Source organism: Manis pentadactyla, chromosome 10, assembly GCF_030020395.1.
Source record: "Manis pentadactyla isolate mManPen7 chromosome 10, mManPen7.hap1, whole genome shotgun sequence".
Classification (NCBI taxonomy): Eukaryota; Metazoa; Chordata; class Mammalia; order Pholidota; family Manidae; genus Manis; species Manis pentadactyla.
The window spans coordinates 6,692,541-6,710,169 of record NC_080028.1 but is presented as its reverse complement, the minus strand read 5'-3'; the positions used below and the strand labels follow the sequence as shown (position 1 = coordinate 6,710,169).

The 17,629-nt window shown below is 58.3% G+C and overlaps 2 protein-coding genes across 2 annotated transcripts; both read right to left on the bottom strand.

The window, feature by feature from the left end:
- Window positions 1–836: 836 nt before the first annotated feature.
- On the bottom strand, window positions 837–5,047 carry LOC118935232 (cytochrome P450 2D14-like). Its single transcript, XM_036931343.2, has 9 exons — window positions 4,746–5,047; window positions 3,889–4,060; window positions 3,323–3,475; window positions 3,068–3,228; window positions 2,488–2,664; window positions 2,167–2,308; window positions 1,766–1,953; window positions 1,175–1,316; window positions 837–1,074 (listed from the first exon to the last, which is right to left on the bottom strand). The coding sequence occupies exons 1-9, from the start codon at window positions 4,932–4,934 to the stop codon at window positions 896–898; spliced, it is 1,503 nt and encodes a 500-aa protein (XP_036787238.2). The 5' UTR covers window positions 4,935–5,047; the 3' UTR covers window positions 837–895.
- Window positions 5,048–10,030: 4,983 nt separating this feature from the next.
- LOC118935231 (cytochrome P450 2D17-like) lies at window positions 10,031–15,647 on the bottom strand. Its single transcript, XM_036931341.2, has 9 exons — window positions 15,308–15,647; window positions 13,231–13,402; window positions 12,542–12,694; window positions 12,289–12,449; window positions 11,677–11,853; window positions 11,358–11,499; window positions 10,948–11,135; window positions 10,356–10,497; window positions 10,031–10,255 (listed from the first exon to the last, which is right to left on the bottom strand). Exons 1-9 carry the CDS (start codon window positions 15,494–15,496, stop codon window positions 10,077–10,079), a joined length of 1,503 nt encoding a protein of 500 aa, XP_036787236.2. The 5' UTR covers window positions 15,497–15,647; the 3' UTR covers window positions 10,031–10,076.
- Between the last annotated feature and the right edge of the window lie 1,982 nt (window positions 15,648–17,629).

Genomic DNA, 17,629 nt, shown 5'->3' with positions numbered 1-17,629 from the left:
TCTTCCTCCATAGCCCCAGTGTGGTCTCCTTTTCTGCCATCCCAGTCTTACATGGGTCCAATGTCGGGTCCTATCCCTAGAGCATGCTTGTGGCCCACAGGCTCATTCCTATCCCTGGGGATGATCTGTAAGAGCCAGGCCAGCCCTGGTCACTCAGAAGACATTGCCCCCACTGGTTGGAGCCCACACAAGTGCCCCCGCACTCCAGCCAGGCCATGAGTGGCAAGACCTACTGGACAGGAGCCTGGCCATGAGAAGCTTGTGGGGCTGGCAAAGAGGGCTTATCCCAGTGGGGGTGACTGAGGGGCTCAGGTGGGCTGCCCCTGGGCTTCCTGGGAGAGCCCCGGCACCCGAGGACAGAGCCCTGGGTGTAACCCTGGCACATCACATCCTGACCTTCCCAGAGTCTGCCCTGTTGGACTGTCGTAGAGGAAGGGGGGTGGCAGAAAAGATGTGCCGGCTGAGCTGCTGGCCTGTGGTGAGGGGTGGGTGTGCTCAGGCTGAAAGCTGGGCATCAGGCTGAGAGGGCCCTGCCCACCCCCAGGGCCTGACCGGCTGGCAGCTGGCAGCAGCCTATTGTAGCCCTTCCCAGCAGGAGCCAGGACCTCAGGGCGGCAGACTTTGTCCCTAAGCCCAGGTGCCAGTGCTGGGTCTACATGGGTGACTGGGGGAAGCTGTCTCTTCTGAGCCCCAGTATACCTAGGCCTCCAACTGGGGTCAAATGCCAGGTAAGGATGGATAAGGCAGGGGAAGGGGCTGGCCCTAGGGAGGCTGGGGAACCCCGATCACTGCAGGGGGCCCAGGTATGATTCAGAAGACATATTGGTCACCCCCAGACTAGTTTATTGTACAAAAGAACACCGCTGGGGAGAAGACTGAGAGTTAGTATCCCTCACTAGCGGATCACAGCACACAGCTGGTAAGGGTATGGGGTCACTATGAAGGTAGTGACACGGTGGTTGCTGGGGCGGGGCTGCCCAGCGGGCACCGAGAAGCTGAAGCGCTGCAGGAGGCAGGTGAAGAACAGGAAAAGCTCCATGCGGGCCAGGGGCTCCCCTAGACACAAGCGGCGGCCTGCGGGTGCGTTGGAGGACTCAGTGAGCCTGGGGGCCTCGGCCCCACCCCTCCAAGTCGGCCGAGGGAGGAGCCTGCCAGCCCCACACCCCGCAGGCACCTGCTGAGAAGGGCATGAAGGCCTCCTGCTTGACGAAGCGGCCCTGGGCGTCCAGAAAGTGCTCGGGGTGGAAGCGGAAGGGCTTCTCCCACACGGTCTCGTCCTTCAGCACTGACGACAGGTTGGTGATGAGCGTGGTCCCCTGGAGGGACATGCCTGCATGAGTGGGGTCTCACTGGGGGACGCAGGCATCCCTGCTCCTGGCCACGAGTGGACACGCTGTGCCTGGCACACACCTGGACTCTGTCTGGTAACCCTGAGCCCAAGAAGCTCCTCGACGCCCTCCCAGTCCCCAGGGCAGGGCAGGTGACCCGCCTCCCATGGGTGCCCCCCTGTCCCAGTCCCTGAAGCGTGCACGGGCTCCTCCAACACAGTGAGGCACACTTCACTTTGGGTGCCTCACCCGAGTGGGCCCTGAGCGGATGAGGCCGGCCCGCCTGCTGGCATCCCCACCCGCACCCAGTGTGGCCTTTGGTGCCTGTGGAAATGAGGGTCGGGTGACCTGGGGTCCAGGCCTGGCCTCACCGGACAGTGCCCATTGCTGGGGCACCAGGTGGCGTTGAGCTGTGGCAAGGAGGGCCACAGGCCTACCTTGGGGATGAGGAAGCCTTGCACGACGATGTCCTTAGTTGTCATGTGGGGCAAGTTCAGTGGGATGATGTCCCCAAAGCGCTGTACCTCATGGACCACAGCCGTGGTGAAGGGCATGCGGGCCTGGTCCTGCATCTCCGGTCGTCGCACCTGCCCTATCACCTCATCAATCTCCTCTTGGACACGACCTGGACAGTTAAGGGACCACGCAGTGGTCAAAACTCACAGTGTTAGGTTCCAACAGCCTGCTGACTCCTGGGTAGGGCTATGCACACTTGGAAAAGGGGGTCATGCTGAAGCCCAGCATCTGCTCAGAGCTCCTAGTGGCCAAACCCAGTGGAGTGCCCCAGCCTCTCCCTGTCCCCCATGCCCATCCCACCCCGCCCTCCAGCTGGGCTCACGCTGCACATCCGGGTGCAAGATCATCATCAGCAGGGCCCAGGTCAGCGTGATCGAGGTGGTCACCATCCCGGCAAAGAACAAGTCAGCCACCACCAGGCGCAGGTTCTCCTCACTGAAGCTGCTCTCGGGGTTCCCCTTGGCCTGGGCCATACAGAGAGGGAGCATTCATGGGCAGGAGGCGGACCCCCAGATGGCCTCCAACTCTGCCCCTTTCAGCCCAGGTGGCCCATCACTGGCTGATACATGGGTCACACCTTACTTGGCCTTTGCTTCATGGCCCCCTAAATCCATACCTGCTGTTCCTGTTCCTGGCACCTCACCTTCTCCACCTCATCCAGGAAGGCGTCAGTCAGGCCTCGGGGTGGCTGGTCCTGGTCTCGGGTGATCCTATTTTCGGCAATCAACTCATCCACCAGGTATATGAAGGCTTTCTGACCTTGGAAGACCCTGCCAGACAGCCCTGGGATGTGCCGAAGCACTGGGAACATGTTCATCACCTGTGTGGGCCAAGATGTGGGGCCTAAGGTCATTCCTGTGCTCAGGTGTCAACTGTACCAGTCAGGTCCCCTCTGCTCCAGAGCAACCCCTGGTACCTTCCTACTGGGGTCCTTGACCCATTCTGCTGGCCCTAGGACCAGAAGGATAAACAACCTAAAAGCTCAGGGTTGGAGGGGCTTCCAGCGAAGGAGGTAGTTTCCTCAGCCTTCTCTCAGGCTTCCTCGCTCTGAGCTGTCCTCTCCCAGCTCTGTCGTCTGCGATTCCCCACCTCCAGGCCTTTCCTCTTGCAATTCCCTCTCCTGGAATGCCCTCTCTCCATGCCTCTGTAGGAATGCTCCTTCGGGGAGGCACATTGCAGGGAGGAGGCCTTCCCCTAGGAGCTGTCTCTGCAGGGTTCTGTACCTGGTGCAGGAATCCTGTGCCCTCCTTCATTACATCCTCTGATAGGTCCAATAGCTTGAGGAAGCGCAGGTCGTTGTACTCGAAGCGGCGCCCGAAGGTGAGCGAAGTGATCACGTTGCTCACCGCTTTATTCAGGAGCACACTGGGGCTAAAGGGGCGGCCTGGAAGGGACCGTGCAGGTGAGGGGGCCACCTGCCTACCCTCCCAGCCTCAGCATCCCTGTGTCCAGCGCACCCTCCATACCTCAACACTCACCAAGGTGGTCAGCAAAGGCAGCACAGAGACATGAGGCCTCCTCGGTCACCCACTGCTCCAGGGACTTCTTGCCCAGGCCCAAGTTGCGCATGGTGGACACAGAGAAGCGCCTCTGCTCACGCCAGGCGCGCCCGTAGCGGGCCAGGATCACCCCTGGGGGCGGGGCGACTGCATGGGCGGGGCTGAAGAAGTGTGTAAACCCCGCCCACTGGCTGCGAGGGGGCTCGTCTGCCAATCAGGAATAGGCCGTGCCTCCTCTTTCTCTTTGGACTTCCAGCCCCCTGCGCAAGAACCGCTGTTGTTTCTGTCCCTCTTTTGATCAGGTCGTGCACGAGGTAGCACATTTGAGGAGGCCTCTCACCTTGCTCGCTGCCAGAACCACCCACATTGGCATCAGGCCAGGTCCGTCCCCGCCGCACTCCTGCCCCAGCCCTGGAACCTAGAACTTCCTCCGTGCCCTGGGCCCAGCATTCACCATCACTTCTGTCTGCCCCACGTCGATACCCCCCGTTTTCCGGTCCCTGCCGGCCCAGGCCCCTCCCCGTGGGTGCCCCTTCCTAGCTTGCCTTGGGAGAGGGGCCCGAATCCCAGGAGCTCAGTGAGGGGCATCGGTGGGCGGTCGGCTGTGTCCTCGCCACAGTCCACCAGCGCCTCGCGCACAGCTGCCAGTCCGTTGAGCACGACCATGGGCTTCCAGGCCATCTGCACACTGAACACGTCCCCAAAGCGGCGCCGCAGCTGCAGGCCGAGTGTCAAAGGTGTTGATCAAGCCCAGTGACACCAGGCTGCTGGCCCCAGACTCATGGCGCTAATCTGGGGGAACCTCTGGGCCGCTGGCAGCTAACGGGTACAAGGGTGACATCTGGCTTTGAGACATTGGGGATCACATCCTCTATGGTTTAGGACCTCTCATTTTATCAGCCTACTCAGCTATGACTTTGTAAAAGTCACCAAAATTGTCAGTAGACCAGTTAGCATCCCACTGTCTAGGTGAAGAAACGAAGTTCACATGTGAGCAGTGAGACCCCAGGGCTCACACATTTGAATCGGTTCCTGTCTTTTCTCACCTGAATTTCAGGGTTTAAAAGTGGCTCATGACTGCAGGTTTTACCCCATTTCAAGAAATTTCTTTCTGATGTAATCAAAAGGGACTGAGGTTCACATACTTCAGTGCTGTCCAACTGGATCCCAAACCCACTGCCTAGTCTCACGCCCCTCCAGACCTTTCCCCCTCTGACCCTTTGTAAACCAGAACTTACCTCGGCCTGGCACAGATGCCCCCCTGCGGGAAACCTCTTCCCTGCCTCCTCTTCTGGGCCTAGCTTTTCTCCAGCCTGTGACTTAACACACCACCCACTGTCTGCTCCTAGGTGAAGGCCCCAGGGCCTCTGCTGCCCTGCCCAAATGTGCCCATCATCCTCACCTGGCTAATGCTCTGAGGAAGGTCCTGGAAGTCCAGCTGCAGCAGGTTGCCCAGCCCAGGCAGCGGCAAGGGGCCAGGTGGGTAGCGGGGGGCCCAGCGTGTGCACCGGTGCATCAGGTCCACCAGGAGCAGAAAGATGGCCAGGGCCACGGCCAGGGGCCCCAGTGTATCCCCGCTCAGCAGCCCCATGGATGCCTCAGTGCCCTCCAGGCTCCTCTGGGTGCACTGGAAGTTCTCACCACACCAGACTCTTAGGACCAGGCCACAGTTAACACACCCCTGGGCTCACCCAGCCTCGGCAGTGTTTATGAAGGAAGCTGGGACTGACCTTTGTCCTCTGCACTACGCCAACCTGTCAGGAATATAGTGCTGCCAGAGGGGAATGCCATTACACTTTCAGGAAATGCCATGGAGGTTAGGTGTAGGAGCGGCCATTAAAGTCCTGTCCCTCCTGCCCTCTCCAGGTGCTGACCCAGGGTACTGGGAGAGATGAGAGGTCCCCACCACCTGCCTGACTCCCCAGCTTTCACTGGCTCTGAGAACCAACCAGGGGTCTCTGGAACTGATCCTGCCACTTGCCTGTCGACATTAGGTTCACAATGCTAATGTGGTCACAGCCCGATCCCCAGACACATTCTTTCCTTCCTGTACTTACCTGCATGCTACCAAGCAGCCTTCACCTGGGAGGACAGGTATGCCTGCTTGATGAGAGCGGTCACAGGTGCAGGGACGGGGGCAGGGACACAGAGGAAGACAGAGGTTCCCCCCTGTCCCCGTACCTCACCCTGCATGCTTGACAGACACAGACACACCTAATCACACACAAACCAATCATGCAGTCTCAGGCACCACCCTCATGCTCACACACACACACACACACAGATGCACACAGTCCCACTATATACAAATGTACACACGCACACGCTCAGCCACACTCAGACGACTCTCAAGAACACAGCCTCCCACACTCCGGGACACATACTCACACACACGAGCACACACACAGCCAGCACCAAGTTCCCTGGTTCTCAGTGGTGCCCGCGGCTACCCAGACTGCACCTCTTCCACCAGGGGCTGCTCCCAGTAAGTGCACAGCGTCCCCTGCCCCGCAGCACAGCCCAGGGCCCGAGGCTGTGGCCTCGCTGAGGCCAGCATCCACCTGGGCGTAGGGGGCCACAGGGCTGTTCTCTGAGCTCCCCGTTTCTCCTGACTGGCCACTGTGGAGCCTGGAGGCCCTTTCCCACGCTTGTGACATCCACCCGTAACGTTCTGAGGGTCACCCTTCCTGGCCTCTGTGGTGCTGATTTAAAATCGGATGTGAACATCTGGGAGGATGGTTCTCTTGCTCATGATGAGGCACATCTCACATCTTTCTTGAAGCTTTCAAGATTCTGTATGTTTGAAATACACTTTGTTCCTGTTCCTCGCACTGGATCATCTCAGCTGACCGGTCTTCCAGGTCACTGACTTTTCTTGTGCCTGTTCATACCTTCTCTTGAGTTGTCTGTGTTGTGAATTTTCACTTCAGTTACAGTACTTTTCCACTCCAGGATTTCTACTGGGGTCCTTCTCATAATTTCTGTTTCACTATGGGGAGTCAGCAATTGGTGACATGTCACTTCCACACTTTCCTCCAGTGCTTCAGACATGGTGACTTGATTTGTGTGAACATATTGAATTTGGTGACACACGGTTTTTGTCCAGCAACTGCGGCATCAGAGTCATGGTCGATCGCCCTTATTCCTGTGTATGGGCCACACTTCCTTGTTCCTCTGTCTCTCTTGTAACTTTCTGTTGAATGCTGCTCATGTCAAGTCATACAGTGTGGCAGATTTGGAGATCAGACTCTCCTTGTCCCCCAGGATTGCAGTTGTAGAGGTTTCTTTGATGAGTGACTTTTCTGCACTCATTCTATAAGGTCCCTGTTGCTTGTTATGTGTGGCCACTCAGTTAGCTTAGTGTCCAGCTGATGGCTGGTTAGAGACGTCCTGGAATGCCCGGAAACCGTGAGTCTCGCAGTCTCTGCTGTCCAGAGTTGCTGTGTGGTCGGGGCTTCTGTCACTCAGCCAGGCACAGGCTCTGGACCTTACAGCTTCCCGTAGCCTTCACTTGCTGTTTGCACGGAACCTCCACGTCAGGCACAGGTCTTCCCTCCCTGAGCAACACACGGCCCGACACGTGTGCATGGCCTGCTAGATTCCCAGGAATGTAAAGCCCTATGGACACCTCCTGCCCCACCTGCTCATTTTGAGCTTTGTGGTTAGTGCTTTGCTTACCCCAGTTCTTCAGCACTGCCTCAGGCAGCTTTGATTTAAAAACGGGCTCTGGTTGCTGCCCACAAACTCTCAAGAGGAAAAGGCTCTTTGCACTAGGGGAGCCCTCAAATCCAACACAGGCTGCCCTGCAATCGGGGTCTCCCAGGGAACCACCAACGGGTGAGATGTTGACAAGTCTTTGGCCGTGAGGCTTTGCGCATGCCCCATCCCCACGTGCTCCCTCAGGGCACCGCATAGCCTCCCTGGGATTGCGGGCAGTTACTTTTCCAAGCTACTGCTGTACTGGAGAGTGGGCCTTGGGGACTAGGCAAGATTAAAGGACACAGAGCTTGCCTTTCTTTCTGAGGCTCTTGAAAAGAAGTGCTCTTGAGTAGCTGTGAGCTTTTGGTTAATTCCCAAATTTATGAAAAGCTGTCTCACCATTCTTGGTAGTTTCATCATTGCTCATCTGGAGCGCCAGGTTTTCAGAACTCTGTCATTTTTGTTGATCTCATTAGTCCCGTGAGTGTTGTTTATGTGACTTTACATGTCTTAAAATGTCTTTATTTATACTTGACTAATACTTCAGCTGGGTATAAAATTGTAGTTAGGAAATCACTATCCTGCAGAGTTTTGTAGATATTTTTCATAGTCTTTGACATCAAGGGGTGGCATTGAGAAGTCTGATGCTAGTCGAATTGCTACAACTGAGACTTCTTAATTCTCTATCCCTCTGGAGTCTTGAGGCCATTGTTACTGTCACCGTGCCAAGGTGGGGGACACCTCTCACTCAATATTTGATGTGGATGTCGACTAATGACACCATTCCCCATCAGACGGCTTGGACAGGCCTTATTCTCTGCAACATTGAGGAATCAGGGCACATCAGGACTGGCCTCTCAATTGGGTTTGAAATGTTTGAGAGGCCAGGAGAGAAGCCCAACGTGGATTTTTCCTGTGGTTTAGTGACATGACAGGGTGAGGACTCCAGGTGGGATGGTTACCAGCTTGGTGATCTGAAACCCCATTAGGCTTAATGGAGAGACACCAGGGATTTATCCCCACCTGTCCAGGTGTGGAGAACGAAGGGTGTGAAAGAGGCGATGGTTAAAAGCGGTCAGAAGTCAAACACCAAGGACAGAATCACGCCCCTCAGAATGAGGAGAAGCCGACTGAGCGCGATGCACTGACCTCCCTAGAGAAACTCCCTGCCTCCTGCTTCCTTCCTGGTGGCAGGAACTCAAGCCCAGTCCCGTCAGGCTGTGGCAAACCTGGGCTCTGTTCAGTGCTGCTCTGCTGCCTGGCATCCGAGGGTTCCCCGGCCCTGGGGAAAGGTCCTCCCAGCAGGAGACCCACAGGCGTGCCTGTTTGTGATTCCTAGAGGCCTCTGAGGAGGACAGCAAGGAGGAAAGTCCTGGGGGCTGGGTCCCCCAGCTGCTGAGGAGGCCCTGGCCGGGCTGGTTGTTCCCAGCCCCTGACATCCCCAAGACTCAGAGCCGGGAATGAGACAGTGTCCAGTTACTCCCACTGTGTAAGTGGCTGCTTCTGCAGGTCTGGCTGCCCCCGTCAGGGGCCTCATGTTCCCAGGCCCAAGGTGGCCCGTCCACACACCCTGTCCCGATGAGCTGCAGGAACAGCACCTCCTGCCTTGAAGCCCTGACGTGGCACTGGGTACTCAGAGGCCTTCTGACTCAGTGCAAAGGGGCAGACTTAGCTCCCTGAGTGCTAGGGGGACGGAGCTCCCTGTCCTGAGGGCATTTAGAAGATGGGACCCCTGGGGATGTTGTTGGGTGGGGGGATCCTCTCACAAGAAGTCTTGTGCTTTGAGTTCCTGTGGTCCCTGAGCTGTCACCTGAATGCACCACGAGGTCTGCCCAAGGCTGTGCTAAGCAGACTGCCCTTAGGACCCTGGGTTGAAGCTTGAGTACTCAGTCCTATAGCATGTCAAAGGTCGGGTGGGCACCAGGTGGGGAGCACAGTCCTCGTCCTGGTTAGCGGCTGCACACAGCCCCAGAAGTCAGAGCAGAAGGTGCCAGTGGTTACCTGGTGCACCCATCTCATTGCCAGAAGGGGAAACAAAAGCCTAGGGCAGGGGGGACAGGCCAAGTCAGCGTGCTGTGGCAGAGCAGCGACCAGAGCCTGGGTGCTCTCCTCAGTGGCCCCCCGCCGGGGCCTGAGTGCTCTCCTCAGTGGCCCCCCGCCGGGCCCCTCCTCCTCTGCCCTCCCTGATTCGCTGAGGTCCAAGGTTGACCCCTGTCTCCCTGCCTCCAGAGCATGCCTGTGGTGCACAGAGCTCACGCCTGCTCCTGCTGAAACCTCGGAAGAACCCGGCCATTCAGAGGATGCTGCCTTCACTGGGAAGGGGCCCAGAGGAGTGTCCCCCTCCCCCTGCACTGTGGCCCTGAGTGGCAACTCCTGCTGGGCAGGGACCTGGCCATGGCTACCATGTGGGGCTGGCAAAGGGGGTCCATCCCAGCGGTGGTGACCAAGAGGCTCAGAGAGGTGGCTCACTCCTGCAGTGCGACAGGGCTTCCCAGGAGAGCTCCGGCACCCGAAGACAGAGCTCTGGGTGTAACCCCGGCACATCACATCGTGACCCTCCCAGAGTCCGCCCTGCGGGGTGTGCTAGAGAAAGGGGGGTGGCGGAAAAAATGTGCCAGCGGAGCTGCTGGCCCGTGGTGAGAGGTGGGTGTGCTTAGGCTGAAAGCTGGGCATCAGGCTGAGCGGGCCATGCCCACCCCGCAGCGCATGACCGGCTGGTCGCTGGCAGCAGCCTATTGTAGCCCCTCCCAGGAGGAGCCAGGACCTCAGGGTGGACTTTGTCCCTAAGCCCAGGTGCCAGTGCTGGGTCTCCGTGGGTGACTGGGAGAAGCTGTCTCTTCTGAGCCCCAGTATACCCAGGCCTCCCTTGGGGTCAAATGCCTGTTAGGGATGGATAAGGCAGGGGCAGGGGACGGCTGTGGAATCATGAACACCACAGGTGCGTAGGTGGGATTCGGAAGTCAGGTAAGTCAACCCCGGAGTGCTTTATTGAACAGGCAGCCGCGGGGGGGGCGGGTGTGGGTTAGGTCCCCATCTAGCGGGGCACAGCACACAGCTGGTAGGGGGACGGAGTCACCAAGAATGAATAGACCCCGTGGTCGCTGGGGCAGGGCTGCCCAGCGGGCACCGAGAAGCTGAAGCGCTGCAGGAGGCAGGTGAAGAACAGGAAAAGCTCCATGCGGGCCAGGGGCTCCCCTAGACACAAGCGGCGGCCTGCGGGTGCGTTGGAGGACTCAGTGAGCCTGGGGGCCTCGGCCCCACCCCTCCAAGTCGGCCGAGGGAGGAGCCTGCCAGCCCCACACCCCGCAGGCACCTGCTGAGAAGGGCATGAAGGCCTCCTGCTTGATGAAGCGGCCCTGGGCGTCCAGGAAGTGCTCGGGGTGGAAGCGGAAGGGCTTCTCCCACACGGTCTCGTCCTTCAGCACTGACGACAGGTTGGTGATGAGCGTGGTCCCCTGGAGGGACATGCCTGCATGAGTGGGGTCTCACTGGGGGACGCAGGCATCCCTGCTCCTGGCCACGAGTGGACACGCTGTGCCTGGCACACACCTGGACTCTGTCTGGTAACCCTGAGCCCAAGAAGCTCCTCGACGCCCTCCCAGTCCCCAGGGCAGGGCAGGTGACCCGCCTCCCATGGGTGCCCCCCCTGTCCCAGTCCCTGAAGCGTGCACGGGCTCCTCCAACACAGTGAGGCACACTTCACTTTGGGTGCCTCACCCGAGTGGGCCCTGAGCGGATGAGGCCGGCCCGCCTGCTGGCATCCCCACCCGCACCCAGTGTGGCCTTTGGTGCCTGTGGAAATGAGGGTCAGGTGGCCTGGGGTCCAGGCCTGGCCTCACCGGGCAGTGCCCATTGCTGGGGCACCAGGTGGCGTTGAGCTGTGGCAAGGAGGGCCACAGGCCTACCTTGGGGATGAGGAAGCCTTGCACGACGATGTCCTTAGTTGTCATGTGGGGCAAGTTCAGTGGGATGATGTCCCCAAAGCGCTGTACCTCATGGACCACGGCCATGGTGAAGGGCATGCGGGCCTGGTCCTGCATCTCCGGTCGTCGCACCTGCCCTATCACCTCATCAATCTCCTCTTGGACACGACCTACACCAACAATCGACCTACAGTATTCAGGACCCAGAGCACTGGACTCCAGCCTTGTCCTGATTCTGTGTCGGGGTGTCCCCACATGGAGGAGCGTGTCACTCTGATCCCTGAGCTTGGATCAGCGTCTGCTCAGAGCTCGTAGTGGGCAAACCCGGCTGAGTGCCCCAGCCTCTCCCTGCCCCCCATGCCCATCCCACCCCGCCCTCCAGCTGGGCTCACGCTGCACATCCGGGTGCAAGATCATGAGCAGCAGGGCCCAGGTCAGCGTCATCGAGGTGGTCACCATCCCAGCAGAGAACAGGTCAAACACCACCAGGCGCAGGTTCTCCTCACTGAAGCTGCTCTCGGGGTTCCCCTTGGCCTGGGCCATACAGAGAGGGAGCATTCATGGGCAGGAGGTGGACCCCCAGATGGCCTCCAACTCTGCCCCTTTCAGCCCAGGTGGCCCATCACTGGCTCATCATTGCCCACACCTTCTTGGCCTTTGCTTCCTGGCCCCCTAAATCCACAACCACTGTTCCTGTTCCTGGCACCTCACCTTCTCCACCTCATCCAGGAAGGCGTCAGTCAGGTCTCGGGGTGGCTGGTCCTGGTCCCGGGTCATCTTGTTTTCAGCGAGGAGCTCATCCACCAGGGACGCGAAAGCTTGCTGCCCTTGGAGGGCCTTGCCAGCCAGCCCCGGGATGTGCAGGAGCACAGGAATCGAGTTCAGCACCTGCGTGGGCCAAGGTGTGGGATCCTGGATACTTCCTGGGCTCAGGTGTCACAAGTACCAGTCAGGTGCCCAGTGCCTGCAGGGTCTCCCCACCAGTGACCTGGTTCCTCCCTATTTGGGGGTCTTGACTTTCTCTGTTGGCCCTACACCCAGAAGGATAAATGTAAAATCTCCGGGTCCCGTGTTGTCAGCCTTCTCTGGGGAGGGCTGACCTGGGCCCACCTCTCCCAGCTCTGTGTCTGCGATCTCCCACCTCCAGGCCTTTCCTCTTGCAGTGGCCTCTCCTCCAATGCCCTTTTCCATTCGTCCGTAGGAATCGTCCATCAGAGAGGATGGACCAATCTCAGGGATCAGAGTGACACGCTCCATTGCAGGGTGGAGGCCACCTCCATGGGGCTGGCCCCGTAGGGCCCCCGGGCGCCTCCACCCACGCACCTCGCGCAGGAGCCCCGTGTCCTCCTTCACAGCGTCCTGAAGTACATCCAATAGCTTGAGGAAGCGTGGGTCGTCGTACTCGAAGCGGCGCCCGAATATGAGCGAGGCGATCACGTTGCTCACCGCTTTATTCAGGAGCACGTTGGGGCTAAAGGGGCGGCCTGGAAGGGACCGAGCAGTTGAGGGAGCCGCCTGCTGTCCTCCCAGCCTCACCCTCCCTGTGTCCAGCCCACCCTCCATGCCCGACTCTCACCAACTTGGTCGGAGAAGGCGGCACAAAGGTACGAGGCCTCCTCGGTTATCCACTGCTCCAGGGACTTCTTGCCCACGCCCAAGTTGCGCATGGTGGACACAGAGAAGCGCCTCTGCTCGCGCCAGGCGCGCCCATAGGGAGCCAGGATCACCCCTGGGGGCGGAGCGGGCTCGTGGGCGTGCCTGGTGGAGAGCGCACGTCCCGTCCTCCGACCTCTGAGCTGCGGCTTCGGCCGCGGCTCCGCCACTGCCAATCAAACCTCGGCCCGTCCCCTGTTGAGCTCAACCTCCCCGCCCCCTTTCCTGAGACTCCGCCTCCGGTCGGCTAACTCAGGGCCGAACCGTCCCCCGTTTTATTCACCGACCCGCCCCTTTCTGCACTTGCTCCACCCCTTTTCTGCTCTTAGTGTGCCGCCCCTTCCTTAAGGACCCCTTAAGGTTGCGACCACTCAGTCCTCCCACCTTTCCTGAGCCCTCTCTCCAGGGTTTGATGCCAGACCCGCCCAACCAGCATCGGGCCAGGTCTTTCCCTGCCACACTCTTCCTGCCCCAGCCTTGGAACCTAGAACTTCTTCCGTGCCCTGGACCCAGCATTCACCATCACTTCTGTCTGCCCCACATGGAGACCTCCCGGGCGTCCGGTCCTTGCCGGCCCAGGCCCCACCCCGCGGGTGCTCCTTCCCAGCTTGCCTTGGGAGCGAGGCCCGAAACCCAGGAGTGTGGTGATGGGCACAGGTGGGCGGTCGGAGGTGTCCTCGCCGCGGTCCACCAGCGCCTCGCGCACAGCCGCCAGTCCGTTGAGCACGACCACGGGCGTCCAGGCCATCTGCACGCTGAACACGTCCCCGAAGCGGCGCCGCAGCTGCAGGACGAGCGTCAAGGGCATTGGTCAAGCCTGGCCGCATCAGGCAGCCTGCTGGCCTCAGACTCCCGGCGCTAATCTCGGGGAGCCCCTGGAAGGGCCACAGTGAGCAGCAGCAAGGATGACACCCAGCCTCATGATGACGCCAGGGTCACATGCTCTATGGTTGAGGACCTCTCCCTGGAGGAGCCCTGCCAGCCAGGACTTTGTAAAGGTCACCAAACTGTGAGTAGGCCAAGTTACCATCCTGTTGTGCTGGTGAAGAAACCAAGTTCATAGGTGAGCACCGAGACCCGAGGACCCTCAGTGGCAACACCATTGAACTGGGTCCGTGGTCCTCTCTCAACCTGGGTTTCTTTGCTTAGAAGGTGCCCAGGGCCAGAGTCCTTTCCTCCATTGTGAAGACCTTTCCTCCTGATGCAGTCAGGGGGCATGCAAGTTCACATGGGACTTGCAATCAGGGGGCATGGAAGCACACATTGGACTTGCAATCAGGGGGCATGGAAACGCACATTGGACTTGCAATCAGGGGGCATGAAAGTGCACATGAGACTTGCAATCAGGGGGCATGCAAGCGCACATGGGACTTGCAATCAGGGGGCATGTAAGTGCACATTGGACTTGCAATCAGGGGGCATGTAAGTGCACATTGGACTTGCAATCAGGGGGCATGCAAGCACACATTGGACTTGCTATCTGGGAAATGTAAAGGCACATTGGACTTTCAATCAGGGGGCATGCAAGCGCACATTGGACTTACAATCAGGGGGCTTGGAAGTTCACATTGGACTTGCAATCAGGGGGCATGCAAACGCACATTGGACTTGCCATCAGGGGGCATGCAAGTTCACGTTGGACTTGCAATCAGGGGACATGCAAGGGTACATTGGACTTGCAATCAGGGGGCATGCAAGCATACGTTGAACTTGCAATCAGGGGGCATGCAAGCGCACATTGGACTTGCTATCAGGGGGCAAGGAAGTTCATACTGGACTTGCAATCAGGGGACATGCAAGTGCACATTGGACTTGCAATCAGGGGGCATGCAAGTTCACATGGGACTTGCAATCAGAGGGCATGCAAACGCACATTGGACTTGCTATCAGGGGGCATGCAAGGGCACGTTGGACTTGCAATCAGGGGGCATGGAAGTTCCCATGGGAATTGCATTCAGGGGGCATGGAAGCACACATGGGACTTGCAATCAGGGGGCATGCAAGCGCACATTGGACTTGCAATCAGGGGGCATGCAAACGCACATTGGACTTGCTATCAGGGGACATGCAAGCACACATTGGAGTTGCAATCAGGGGGTGTGCAAGTTCACGTTGGACTTACAATCAGGGGGCATGCAAGCACACATTGGACTTGCTATCAGGGGACATGCAAGCGCACATTGGACTTGCAATCGGGGGGCATGAAAGTGCACTATGGACTTCCAATCAGGGGGCTTGCAAGTGCACATGGGACTTGCAATAAGGGGGCATGCAAGTTCACATGGGACTTGCAATCAGGGGGCATGCAAGTGCACACTGGACTTTCAAATTTTTCCAACTAGATCCTAAACCCACTGTGAGCCCCACACCCCACCAGTTTCAAGAAATTTCTTTCTGATATAATCAGAAGTCACTGGGGTTCACACACTTCAATGCTACCCAGTATATCTCAAACCCACTGCCTAGTCTCATGCCCCTCCAGACCTTTGCTCCCTGTGACCCTTGGTAAACCAAATCCCTACTCGGGCCCTGCACAGATGCCTCCCTGCAGGAAACCTCTCCCCTGCCTCCTACTCTGGGCCTAACTTTTGTCCAGCCTGTGACTTACACACCACCCACTGTCTGCTGCTACACGGGGACCCCAGGACCTCTGCCCCTTACCCAATGCACTACCCTCCTCAATCCTCACCTGGCCAAAGCTGCGAGGAAGGTCCTGGAAGTCCAGCTGCAGCAGGTTGCCCAGCCCAGGCAACGGCAAGGGGCCGGGCGGGTAGCGGGGTGCCCAGCGTGTGCGCCGGTGCATCAGGTCCACCAGGAACAGAAAGATGGCCAGGGCCATGGCCAGGGGCCCCAGTGTATCCCCGTTCAGCAGCCCCATGGCTGCCTCAGTGTCCTCCGGGCTCCTATTCACACACTGCTGTCCCTCACAATGCTCTGCTCCTGGGATCAGGCCTGGCTGGGAGCTCTCAGCACACACGGTGTGCTCAGCCGGCCGGGGTGCTGTTTTTAAAGCTGAAGCTGACCTTTACCCTATGCACTAAGCCAACCTCGCCTGGTACACTGTGGGGCGTGAAGACAGGTCAGGTGTGGGTGTCGCCATTAAAGTCCTGTCCCTCCTGCCCTCTCCAGGTGCTGACCCAGGGTACAGGGAGAGGAGATGAGAGGTCCCCACCACCTGCCTGACTCCCCTGCTTTCACCAGCTCTGAGAACCAACCAGTGATCTCTGGAATTGATCCTGCCACTCGCCTGTCAACACTAGGCTCACACTGCTAATGTGGTCACAGCCTGGTCCCCAGACACGTCCTTCCCTTCCTGTACTCACCTGCCTGCTACCAAGCAGCCTTCACCTGGGAGGTCAGGCATGCCGGCTTGATGAGGAGAGCGGTCACAGGTGCGGGGAGGGGGGCAGGGACACAGAGGAAGACAGAGGTTCCCCCCTGTCCCCGTACCTCACCCTGCATGCTTGACAGACACAGACACACCTAATCACACACAAACCAATCACGCAGTCTCAGGCACCACCCTCATGCTCACACACACACACACACACAGATGCACACAGTCCCACTATATACAAATGTACACACGCACACACAGCCACACTCAGACGACTCTTAAGAACACAGCCTCCCACACTCCGGGACACATACTCACACACATGAGCACACACACAGCCAGCACCAAGTTCCCTGGTTCTCAGTGGTGCCCGCGGCTACCCGGACTGCACCTCTTCCACCAGGGGCTGCTCCCACTAAGTGCACAGCGTCCCCTGCCCCGCAGCACAGCCCAGGGCCCGAGGCTGTGGCCTCGCTGAGGCCAGCATCCACCTGGGCGTAGGGGGCCACAGGGCTGTTCTCTGAGCTCCCCGTTTCTCCTGACTGGCCACTGTGGAGCCTGGAGGCCCTTTCCCACGCTTGTGACATCCACCCATCGCGTTCTGAGGGTCACCCTTCCTGGCCTCTGTGGTGCTGATTTAAAATCGGACGTGAACATCTGGGAGGATGGTTCTCTTGCTCATGACGAGGCACATCTCACATCTTTCTTGAAGCTTTCAAGATTCTGTATGTTTGAAATACACTTTGTTCCTGTTCCTCGCACTGGATCATCTCAGCTGACCGGTCTTCCAGGTCACTGACTTTTCTTGTGCCTGTTCATACCTTCTCTTGAGTTGTCCGTGTTGTGAATTTTCACTTCAGTTACAGTACTTTTCCACTCCAGGATTTCTACTGGGGTCCTTCTCATAATTTCTGTTTCACTATGGGGAGTCAGCAATTGGTGACATGTCACTTCCACACTTTCCTCCAGTGCTTCAGACATGGTGACTTGATTTGTGTGAACATATTGAATTTGGTGACACACGGTTGTTGTCCAGCAACTGCGGCATCAGGGTCATGGTCGATCGCCCTTATTCCTGTGTATGGGCCACACTTCCTTGTTCCTCTGTCTCTCTTGTAACTTTCTGTTGAATGCTGCTCATGTCAAGTCATACAGTGGCAGATTTGGAGATCAGACTCTCCTTGTCCCCCAGGATTGCAGTTGTAGAGGTTTCTTTGCTGAGTGACTTTTCTGCACTCATTCTATAAGGTCCCTGTTGCTTGTTATGTGTGGCCACTCAGTTAGCTTAGTGTCCAGCTGATGGCTGGTTAGAGACGTCCTGGAATGCCCGGAAACCGTGAGTCTCGCAGTCTCTGCTGTCCAGAGTTGCTGTGTGGTCGGGGCTTCTGTCACTCAGCCAGGCACAGGCTCTGGACCTTACAGCTTCCCGTAGCCTTCACTTGCTGTTTGCACGGAACCTCCACGTCAGGCACAGGTCTTCCCTCCCTGAGCAACACACGGCCCGACACGTGTGCATGGCCTGCTAGATTCCCAGGAATGTAAAGCCCTATGGACACCTCCTGCCCCACCTGCTCATTTTGAGCTTTGTGGTTAGTGCTTTGCTTACCCCAGTTCTTCAGCACTGCCTCAGGCAGCTTTGATTTAAAAACGGGCTCTGGTTGCTGCCCACAAACT

What these genes read in the sequence shown, in the direction of transcription:
- LOC118935232 (XM_036931343.2), bottom strand. Translation starts at nt 4,934, where the DNA reads ATGGGGCTGCTGAGCGGGGATACACTGGGGCCCCTGGCCGTGGCCCTG. An exon ending in TGCCTTTGCTGACCACCTTG is followed by an intron (nt 3,229 to 3,322) that starts GTGAGTGTTGAG and finishes GGTCCCTTCCAG; the next exon opens with GCCGCCCCTTTAGCCCCAGT. An exon ending in AAGGCTTCCTCATCCCCAAG is followed by an intron (nt 1,317 to 1,765) that starts GTAGGCCTGTGG and finishes ATGTCCCTCCAG; the next exon opens with GGGACCACGCTCATCACCAA.
- LOC118935231 (XM_036931341.2), bottom strand. Translation starts at nt 15,496, where the DNA reads ATGGGGCTGCTGAACGGGGATACACTGGGGCCCCTGGCCATGGCCCTG. An exon ending in CTTGCACCCGGATGTGCAGC is followed by an intron (nt 11,136 to 11,357) that starts GTGAGCCCAGCT and finishes TTGTTGGTGTAG; the next exon opens with GTCGTGTCCAAGAGGAGATT. An exon ending in AAGGCTTCCTCATCCCCAAG is followed by an intron (nt 10,498 to 10,947) that starts GTAGGCCTGTGG and finishes ATGTCCCTCCAG; the next exon opens with GGGACCACGCTCATCACCAA.